The sequence below is a fragment of the Propithecus coquereli genome, unplaced genomic scaffold (assembly GCF_000956105.1).
Source record: "Propithecus coquereli isolate 6110/MARCELLA unplaced genomic scaffold, Pcoq_1.0 Scaffold77, whole genome shotgun sequence".
Taxonomy (NCBI): domain Eukaryota; kingdom Metazoa; phylum Chordata; class Mammalia; order Primates; family Indriidae; genus Propithecus; species Propithecus coquereli.
This window is the reverse complement of record NW_012153840.1, coordinates 1637057-1648238: the sequence shown is the minus strand read 5'-3', so window position 1 is coordinate 1648238 and position 11182 is coordinate 1637057. Positions and strand designations below refer to the sequence as shown.

The window sequence follows — 11182 nt, the reverse complement described above, 5'->3', positions numbered from 1 at the left end:
GGAGTTTGAGGTTGCTGTGAGCTAGGCTGACGCCATGGCACTCACTCTAGCCCGGGCAAAAGAGTGAGACTCTGTCTCCAAAAAAAAAAAAAAAAAAGGTCCTTTTCATCAATTAATTTATGCCAGATAGTTTTGTTACTTGTAGTTAAGTTTTCTGATGAAATTAGATTTTAGGGTTATGTTTCCTGTGTAAGAGGTAGTGACTTACATCATGCTAGGGAATATAAAAAAGTTCTGCTTTCTGACAATGTCAGCTTCTTCAAGGGAAGTGTAGAATTATCATCAAGGATTGTCAGCAAATAAGAGTGCTATATTTAAAAGTGCTTGTATTTGCCTTTCTAACATGCCAAATTGTAAATACATAAGATATAATTTATTAACTCCTAATGAAATGTGTAGAATTTTCATGAATTTTTTTTTTTTTAAGACTCAGGGTCTTGCTGTGTTGCCCAGGCTGGAGTGCAGTGGTAGGATCATAGTTCACTGCAGCCCAGAAGTCCTGGGCTCAAGCAGTACTCCCACCTTGGCCTCCCGAAGTGTTGGGATTTATAGGTGTGGGCCACCATGCCTGGCCATGAAATTTTTTTTAGTGTCCTGAAATTTTTATTTACAGATATAGGACACATTTTTATGGAATAAAAATTAGAATATAGAGTCTATCAGAATATTTTCTCAGATTTATTAATTTATGAAAAACAATTTTAATTATGCCAAAATTACGAATTTTAAGTTTTCTTTTAACTCCTTCGAAAAAGAAAATTGAATAGCAAATAAAAAAAATTAAACTGTCACTTGCAAATGGACACAAAATAGTTGGATTTATTTTGCCTTTAAGTAAGGAGTGTTTGAAAGCATCTCATTTTTTTCCACCAAGATCGTTAGTTAATGAATTAAAGTGAAATCTCTGAAATAGGTATATTTAGGTACAGTTTTTTATTTTAATAGAAGTCTTTTAAGATTTTTAAGTTATTCTGATTTTATCTTAGATTGAGTACTTTTTTTAGAATATAAAAATTCCTAGAAACCTGAGAGATTGATTTCAGCTAAGTGTTCTAGAAAGGTTATGGGTAGTTTAGTAAATATTTAAGAAATGAGAGTAATAAAATAATATGGTACAGTCCTTTGCTGCAGCGAGAAATTTAAGTGTTAAGAGAGAGCCATTTTACAAGTCACTCCCTCATACATAATGTAAATAGTCTAAAAATAAGAAACAACATTTTAAAACCATGTTTTGTAAAATTATTGACATGCAACAATAACCTTGACTTTATTTTTTGCAGATATGGCCGTGTGGAAAGTGTCAAAATTCTCCCCAAGAGGGGATCTGAAGGAGGAGTGGCTGCCTTTGTGGATTTTGTGGACATCAAAAGTGCACAGAAAGCTCACAACTCAGTCAACAAAATGGGAGATAGAGACCTACGCACGGATTATAATGAACCAGGCACCATTCCAAGTGCTGCTCGGGGATTGGATGATACAGTTTCCATAGCATCTCGTAGTAGAGAGGTTTCTGGGTTCAGAGGAGGTGGTGGAGGGCCTGCTTATGGCCCCCCACCGTCACTTCATGCACGAGAAGGACGTTATGAGCGGAGACTTGATGGGTAAGTTCCAAGGTTTCTCTAGGCAGGTATTTTGTATTTGATATGGTGAGAAACAGAAACTCATATTTAGGGGCCCCAGATGGATTTAAAATTTTGGGCATTCTCAATGTTTCCTATTTTGGGTTGGAAACGGAAGTGATTTCTATCCCAATGGCTGGTATCTTATGGAATCGTAGAGGATATTTCCTGCAGCTGATTGGATATCTACTCCTGAGATATAAAATGGTGGAAGATTTCCTGTGGCAGCATCATTTTTGGAGTTACCTGTCTTCTAGAATTAATTATTGCTTCTCCTGGATAATGTTAAGACCTTTCTTGGATATATCCTTTCTACCTGATGGAGCTATTTGGCTTTTGTGGTCATACTATATGGAATATTTCCGGAATATTAGAGCCTACAGATTCTTTTAGGGTTGGTATCTGCTTCTCCAGTTTCACCACATACAGTGTACAAATGAATTGGATTGTCACAAAAAATTCTAGCAGACCGTAATGATTCAACCACTTGGATTCTACAAACAATACTTTAACATGGAAATGTGTACTTGGATGAAGAAGAGAGAAGTCAATGCTTGATTTTTCCATTTTGGATCTACACAATTTCTGTGTTGTTGGAATTATACTCCTTGATGGAATGGGGGAAAATTGAGATGATGGACTTTCCTAAATCTTGGAATATAGCCATCCTTTTCTAATTGCTGGAATGTATGGGATGTCATGCTGTCAAGACTACATTAGCCCAGGGAAGAGGATTACTGTATCTTTTTTAAGCAAGTTTCCGTCCAGTTAAAGGTACTTTAGCGTTGAACACGTGGTGATGATCAGTTGTGGATACAGCAATCAGAATTGACTAAGCTGGATGGCTACAAAAGTGAACTGTTGGCGATCCACTGTGCCTTCCTCATTTGTTGGAATTGTAAAGAATATTTCCTCTTCTGCCAGCTGCTTGATTCATACTTAGGGATGGATTTTTATGAATGTGGATCAATTTATAATTGTCTACTGCCTCAAGAAAGAAGTCTGGGGGTTTGAGAGTTACAGTTTGTCTGGGACTTCTTGCTTCCAGTGGAATTATTTTGTCTGGTCACTAAGATTTTTTTTTTCCTTGTGGTTCATCTAAATATCATTTGACACCCTTGCCCATTAAGAAGGTGGATTACCCCCATAAGTGGGGCCAAAATTGGGGAAGTTATATTCACAATTCTCTCCCTAGATTTTAATTGGGATTATAGGTCGTGTTTCCACACTTGGAAAAGGTTGGTATGTCCTGACCTGTGTATATTAGCCCCTCTCCTAACCCAAAGTCAAACTCTCCCCCCCCCCACTAACTCTAGAAGTATTTAGTACTAATAGATGAATCAGAGAATAGCCATTAGATTTCAGCTCTGCTAGCTCTTGTGCCTGCCTTCTGCATCTTCATAATGGATAAGAACTTTTGCGTATTATAAAATAGCAGCTATAGCAGTAATTCTCCTAGAACTTTTGCCTGTTGCTTCTGTTATCATTAATAATGGCTATCACTGATTAACATTTGATAGGATGCTAAATGAATTACTTATGAAATTTTCTCTTAAGTCTCAAAGGAATCCTCCTTATTTGTTGGACAATGAAATATCCAAATTTCAGAATTACAGTGAATAAAAAAGGAGAAAGTCATTTAATACATTTAAGTAGGGAAGATATTACTGAATTTTTTTGTTGTGCCAGTTGCTTTCCATAATAGCAGCCAAAAAGCAAAACTAGCCTGGGAAGGTGGGGTTGCTCCTAAGTGAAATAGTGGGTGAAAATAAATATTAGTAGAAAGATATTTGGAACATAGGCATGTATTAGTGACATATTGTTTTAAGCTTTTGCCAGATATTCTTTGAAGAGATTCTAATTTTTTGTCTTTCATGATTCCTTAATCCTTTTTTTTTTTTTTTTTGAGACAGAGTCTCACTCTCTTGCCTGCAGCGAGTGCCCTGGCGTCAGCCTAGCTCACAGCAACCTCAAACTCCTGGGCTCAAGCGATCCTCCTGCCTCAGCCTCCCAGGTAGCTGGGACTACAGGCACCCGCCACCATGCCTGGCTAATTTTTTTTCTATTTTTAGTTGTTTGGCCGTTTTTTTTTTTTTTTTTTTTTTTTTTTTTTGAGACAGAGTCTCGCTTTTGTTGCCCGGGCTAGAGTGAGTGCCGTGGCGTCAGCCTGGCTCACAGCAACCTCAAACTCCTGGGCTTGAGCAATCCTTCTGCCTCAGCCTCCCGAGTAGCTGGGACTACAGGCATGCGCCACCATGCCCGGCTAATTTTTTCTATATATTTTTAGTTGTCCAGCTAATTTCTTTTTATTTTTTTTAGTAGAGACGGGATCTCGGCTCTTGCTCAGGCTGGTCTTGAACCCCTGAGCTCAAACGATCCACCCGCCTCGGCCTCCCAGAGTACTAGGATTACAGGCGTGAGCCACTGTGCCTGGCCTAGAATTAGTTTTTAATATTAACACATAATTGCACGCATATAATTGTACATGCAATACTTTTATATTCTTAGGTTGAGAAATATTCACACCCTACTAAAGTATTTTTTAAATCAAGTTAAGCAACTTTAGGGTATCTTATTTTCCCAACATTGCCTAATTTCATCACAGACAACTTGAATATAGCTTAAAGCTAAGAGAACATGTTTCCCCTGTTAAGTACATACATTATCAAATCGAATCATGGAATGGACATTTTAAAATTTACGTGGAATTTGATAGCACAAGGAGAGAAAATAACTACTGTTCTTTAGTTAAATTTACATAGAATAGCATGTAGTGACCCAATATCGATTTTTTTTGAAATGATTTCAGTTTTATTATTAAATGTAATTGGGCACTGCTGTGTAGTCTGTGTAGTCTAGTAATTTTTTATAATTACCTAAGCAGTCAAAAGTTAATGAGAAAAAGTTACACTTACAATTTTCTTTCTGGGCTTCCTTGAAAGTCCTTCCTACTTTGGGACATGCACTGCAGCAGGGCTTTCATGTCTATGTTGAAATGTAGTGTGGAAATGTGGCCTAAAGTAAATTTGCAAGTAGATATAAGTTTGGTATGTATTTTAATCAGGTGAAAGTATAAAAAACTTTGATATTAAAATGACAGTCTCTTCTTGTTCCATTAAACTTAAAATGAAAAGGAAATGGTATATGCATATTTCTTCATACAAGTCAGAAAATCCCTTATAAAATGAGCAACTGACCTGCAGAACACTAGTCATGAAAGCCCAGTATACAATTAAAACAATCATTGCTCAGCTGTGAAAATAATTTTTGGAGTCAAGTAAAATGTTAAGCTTGTTAGTGTTTGCTTACTAAGTAGGTTAATGCTGTTTAGAAAATGACCAGTTGCAAAGACAAAGACAGTGCTGAAGTGAATGTTTGCATGACTTGCTTTTAGTTTTGCTTGCTCCTTTCTGATTAAATATTTTTCCCCCCTCCTAAATGCAGGGCTTCAGATAACAGGGAGCGTGCTTATGAACATAGTGCCTATGGACACCATGAACGGGGTACGGGAGGATTTGATCGGACAAGACATTACGATCAGGATTACTATAGAGATCCTCGAGAGCGGACTTTACAACATGGGCTCTATTATACTTCTCGGAGTCGAAGTCCAAACCGCTTTGATGCTCATGACCCCCGATACGAACCTAGGGCTCGGGAGCAGTTTTCACTGCCCAGTGTGGTACACAGGGATATCTACAGGGATGATATTACCCGGGAGGTACGAGGCAGAAGGCCAGAGCGGAATTACCAGCACAGCAGGAGTCGTTCACCACATTCATCCCAGTCTAGAAATCAGTCTCCTCAGAGACTGGCTAGCCAAGCGTCTAGACCCACAAGGTCCCCTAGCGGCAGCGGCTCTAGAAGTAGATCCTCCAGTAGTGATTCAATCAGCAGCAGCAGTAGTACCAGCAGTGACAGGTAGGTTAACAGCCTTTTGTTATAACAGACAAGCTGTTAAACAAATTCTCAGCCATCAATGGTAATGATTTTAGCATAGTAATTTTTTTAAAGAAAGTAATCATGGATCATGTATGTATGTAAAGAGTAAAGAAACTTTGATTAGCATGTGGCCATTGATCATTTGGTCAAATGCTTGAAGCCAAGTGATTTGCAAGTGCTGTTTTATCCTCCAGATGCTTAATATGAAAATTAAATTGCTAAAAAGGATGAGAAGTGGTGACTTCAGCTGTGTCAAGCAAATCTTGTGACACTGAAAATGTGATATCTCTTTAAAGTTTTTAATTTCTCAGGTGTATAATACCAATTCTATTATTTTGGTTGAACATCTGTAAAAGCTGTTTGGTTAAATGTGTATTGGTGAAATATATTGTTGACATATTTATTATCAATGACTAAATCAACTTAACACATTTTAACTAATTTTAACATCAAGGTGGTAGCCAGTTTACAAACTCAAGTGTAAAAGCTTTCTTTAAATGCAAGTTGTAACTGTCCTGTTTGTTCTCTAAGGCTGGGTAAACTCATTTCATTAGTTGTGAATTTTTTACAAAGAAGTTTTATTCTGAAAAATGAAAATAATTGAAGGTAATCTTAATAAGGAAACTTAGCTTAGAAGCAAGGCATATGGGTTTTGAAATCACAGATCTAGGTAGATGGTATAGATTACTTTTAGTAATCTTGGACAAATTACTTATGCTCTCTATGCCTCAGCTTTCTCATTTTTTTATAAGGACCTTCATACAGTCATTGTGAAAGTTAAAATGAAAACTTCATGTAGTGCTTACCATAATGCTCAGTACATATTAAATAAATACTGCCATTAATAATTGCTAGCTATTATTACTACTTCAGATGGTGATAGACTTTGGGCATTTTCCATTTCCAGTTATTGTTATTCAACCTATTAATCTCATGTGTCTTAGTTTTAAATTTAGGTGGCGTTTATTTTAGATTTACAGTATTCAAATTCTTTGACCCGATTAAAAGGCTCAGATTATTTTTCTTTCAGTATTACCTGCTTAAAATCAATTTAAGAAAAGCAATGGTCATGTAATTGAATGGCTGTTTTTAGGCTTTCTAAATCTTCTAATTCAAAATAATGAAACATTTTGTTTATCTGCCTAACAAACAGTTTGGAAGATGTCACATATTAAAATGAAACAAGCACGTAGTTTAGGAAATCAGGAAAGTTAGCTTCTGGCTTCAGTTTTGCAGCTCTGTGACATGGATGAAAACCTTTAACTTTTTTCATTTCATTTGGTATGCTGTATAAATGATTGATGAAATTCATTCGAACCCTATAAGCTGATTATAAAATCTTGTGTTTCGCTTTGGCCTGCATAGAATTGTCTAAATTACTGAAGTTTTAGTCATTTTCCCCAAACCTATGTCATTAATGGTGCTGCTGCATTCCATTAGATCAAAACTTACTGAAAAGACAACCTGTTGTGGAGATGTAAAAGTTAGAGGAGAATGATACAAGGCTTTCAGAGTGGCGTTATATACTTTGGTCAGAGTTACAGTGATTTGGGATCTGTCCTTCAGAATTGTGGGCCCAAAGCTTGAGCCCAGAGGTGATCTGATGAATTTGATGGAGCTAATTGCTGCTCACATAATAAGAAAAAGCAGCTCTATGTTTCTGAATATTTATGATCAGAAAGCTAACTGCTAGAAGGGCAGTATGCACTTAGAAAACTGAGGACTAAATTGCAATAAAAAAGTTGATGAGCAAGAGGACTTTTGTGATTATTATATGAAGTTATGATGGCTAGATTTATCCACTTATACCAAGGGATGCAACCTGGAGGTTTGGAGTGTCACATCTGACCAGCAGACAAGTTTAATTTGCCTTGCGTAGTGTTTTAAATTTAAATCATTGCCAGTGTTTAAAAACTTGGAATTTAATATGCAAGTCCCGATTTGGGCTCCTAGTCCGTTCCTTCCCTCTGATTTGCACTGTAGGACCGTATCTGATAAGGAGGTAAGAACTCTGAAATTTGGTTGAAGGCAACTTCTTCCTGTGGGCTTTAGGGAACAATCACTGGCAGAGTCTTGCTGTTTCCCCCTTTCCTATGTCTCTGTAGATTCTTCCTTGTATTAAAATGTTTTTTTTCTTCTGAGAAATTATAGTACATTTACTTAGGTTATTGGTTTCCTTTCACAAATAGTCATATTTTCTAGAGCTAACAGATTTCTTTCTTTCTTTCTTTTCTGTAAGAGACAGGATCTTGCTCTCTTTTCCAGGTCAGAGTACAGTGGTGCAATCATAGCTCACTGCAACCTCCAACTCCTGGGCTCAAGCAATCCTCTTGCCTCAGCCTCCTGAGACTACAGGTGTGCGCCATCATACCTGGCCAATTTTTTTTTTTTTTTCATTTTTTCATGGGGTGGGGAATCTTGCTATGTTGCTTAGGCTGGTCTTGAATTCCTGGCTTCAAGTGATCCTCCTGCCTCAGCTTCCCAGAGTGCTAGGATTACAGGTGTGGGCCACCACGCCTGGCTCAGATTTCAACCATATTATTTACAGATTGCTTTTAGTTGGTTACGTGAACCTCATTAATTTACTGATTCCGTCTAGTTTTACTGATGTGACAGCTATGTAATGACAGCTTTTGTATTTATACATAAAAAGAACAGTGGGGGAATGGAAAGAGGATGATTTTGACTACTAAGAGGTAGCATTTAGTTGGGCTCTGAAGGATACGTAGGACTTCAACAAGAAGAAAGGAGTTTTAGGATAGACAGGGAACATAGTGGGCAGAAGGAACAACCTGAAGAGATACAAATAGGTGGAAGAATGTTTTGGTAACAGCAAATAATTTAGAATGATCTAACCATGCTAATGATTTTGGGTTTATTCTATATGCAGAGATGGGCTGTTAAAGGATTTTAGAATGGAGATAGCTTGTTGACATCTGTGCTTTTAGAAAGGCAACTGGTGACTTAGCCATCTATCTTAATACCTTGGAGAAGGAAAACTTGGACTGTGAGAGTGCCTAACTTGGGACAAATGAGAAAGACATTATATTAAGAATCAGATTATGCTGATTTATGAAAAACAGAATTAACTTCGGTGATATGACTGAATAAAAGGACAGGAGCAGGTAGTCTTAGTACATACCATAGAACCCAGTATACTGCCTTTCTCAGAGTACATGTTCAGTCAATAGTTGAAATACTTAGATACAGTTCTTAGTTAACATGAAGGATAAGGCACAATTGAGGGAGATAGCTAAAAGTTTTGGTAATTTAAATTGTGACTGAAGCAAGCACACAGAAATAAAAATCCTCTTGTATTCAGAGCTTATCCAATATCTCTGGATTCAGCTTCCCTTCATCAGCTGTCTTCTTTTCCTCTATAATTATATTGAATTCAAAGTGTAGTATTTTCACATATATGTAAATTCAGAATGTTCGGTTTCCTTTTGAAAGAAATAGATTCTTTTTTGTAATCCTTAACACTTTACAAGTGTGAAGCTGACATTTCTGAAAGTCCTTTAAAGATGTTTAAAATTAGCACTTGTATAGTGGACAAAAGGTAGCTTGGTTTTACCTACAGAGACAAGTTCCTGTCCCCATGACTGACTGGGAAATTAATCACCCTCCATCCCTCCTTAATTGTTACAGCTTTGGTGAACAGATTCCTAGCAATGCATTTTAAATGAGTAAACATGGGATTAATGGCAGTCTAGTTGTGAAGTTCTTATAAATTACACATCTACTGTTTCTGCAAAACCATTCACAGTATTTAACTGGTGAGAACTGGGGCTTCAGGTCCCATGTGCTGCCCTATGCTGCTGTAGGTCTCTTTCATTATCTGTCATGGCCATTTATTGAGCCAGTTTTCCTTTCAACAGAACTTTTTTTTTTTGAGACAGAGTCTCACTGTGTTGCCCGGGCTAGAGTGCCATGGCGTCATCCTAGCTCACAGCAACCTCAAACTCCAGGGCTCAAGCAATCCTTCTGCCTCAGCCTCCCGAGTAGCTGGGACTACAGGCATGCGCCATTCAACAGAACATTTTAAATGTATGAATTTAACAGAAGCATTTATTTTAAAATCTCTTTAATGAGGTCGAACATATTTTATTTTTATAATTCCCTGTCATTGGTTTTTTTTTTTTTTCCTATCAGGTTGTAAGAATTTTCTTTAATGTAGGCTAAAATAATTGAAGTATTTGTTGAGGTTAAATTAGTTCATAAGTTTTCCTAATACCTTAAAGTAATATTGACTGAGCTTTGTTTCCCAATGATCACAGTCAAAGATGATTGGACTGGTTTAGGGGGTTCCTGAACTTAGATGGGAAAAAAAAAAAATAACATCTTTTCTCTAACCTGTAACTGAAATTAAGTATTGCCTTCCATTATGAAAGTAGGCAACAAAGTATAGGCAACAGTAGTATTAATAATGAATTACTTTGTTACCAATATAAATCCACAGATATTTTAATATTATAGTCCCAGATATCTCAAACTTGAGTTTATATTCATTGTTACTTTCAAATTAAGATAGTTATTAATCCCAATGTTAGGTCTTGTCTGCGGCCACCCTGCCCTGACCGCGCGGGATCCCGTCTGCCCTCCAATGTTAGGTCTCGTTATTTAATGTTAATAAAGACATTTATTACTATTTCACAAAAATTTAAACATTTAATAACTTTCAATATAATTCATTTCCTTTTTATTCCTATTTATTTCACTTTAATGCATTTAAAAACATTGTTCTGAAAAACATTGTTCATAGACTTTACCAGATTGCCAAAAAGGGTCCCTGGTACCTTTGTAGCCTCCAGTTAGCCCTATAAAAGCTTATTGAATGCATGGTGGAAAATGGATGGGAAGGTAATGGAAAGGAATTGAGATTTGGATGATCCAAAACCTTTTCTTATTCCATCCCTCTTCCCTAACAGATTATTTCCTTAAATTCCCTAATTTCCCTAATTTCTTTTTAGGCTGAAGTTAACTTGAGTTTACATTCAGCCATCCATTTAATAAGTAATGCCTTTTTTGTGCACCCAATGGCAGATTGAATAGAGAAAAGAATAGAGGCAGTTTGGATTAAATACTGGCTATGGCTAATCCAGAAAAGAAATTCTACATGTCTAATTAATAGTTAACATGTAATTAAATTACTCTAGTTGTCTATGGCTAGGTACATCTTTCTGGCTTTATCAAAGGTAGCCCCATTTTCTGGTCCCCTTAAAACTTTGTCTTCTGGTCAAGCCTCTTCCTTTCAACCAAGTTCATCTGAAGGAGGGTATGTCAAGTAACTACAGACTTTTATTCTTCTAATCATAAAAATTAACATTTAAATAGAAATTCTTGGCCGGGCATGGTGGCTCACGCCTGTAATCCTAGCGCTCTGGGAGGCCAAGGTGGGAGGATTGCTTGAGCTCAGGAGTTCAAGACCAGCCTAAGCAAGAGTGAGACCCTGTCTCTACTATAAATAGAAAGAAATTAGCCGAACAACTAAAATTAGCCGGGCATGGTGGTGCGTGCCTGTAGTCCCAGCTACCTGGGAGGCTGAGGCAGGAGGATCACTTGAGCCCAGGAGTTTGAGGTTGCTGTGAGCTAGGCTGACACCATGGCACTCTAGCCCAGGC

The 11182-nt window shown here is 37.1% G+C and overlaps 1 protein-coding gene across 1 annotated transcript in view; it reads left to right on the top strand.

The window, feature by feature from the left end:
- The window catches only part of LOC105824868 (msx2-interacting protein-like), a 39610-nt gene extending 34066 nt beyond the window's left edge, over nucleotides 1–5544 (top strand). The window contains exons 3-4 of the mRNA XM_012662480.1: nucleotides 1281–1601; nucleotides 5064–5544. Of these exons, the coding sequence (XP_012517934.1) occupies nucleotides 1281–1601; nucleotides 5064–5544 (802 nt within the window). The remainder of the gene's footprint in view (nucleotides 1–1280; nucleotides 1602–5063) is intronic.
- Nucleotides 5545–11182: the final 5638 nt, after the last annotated feature.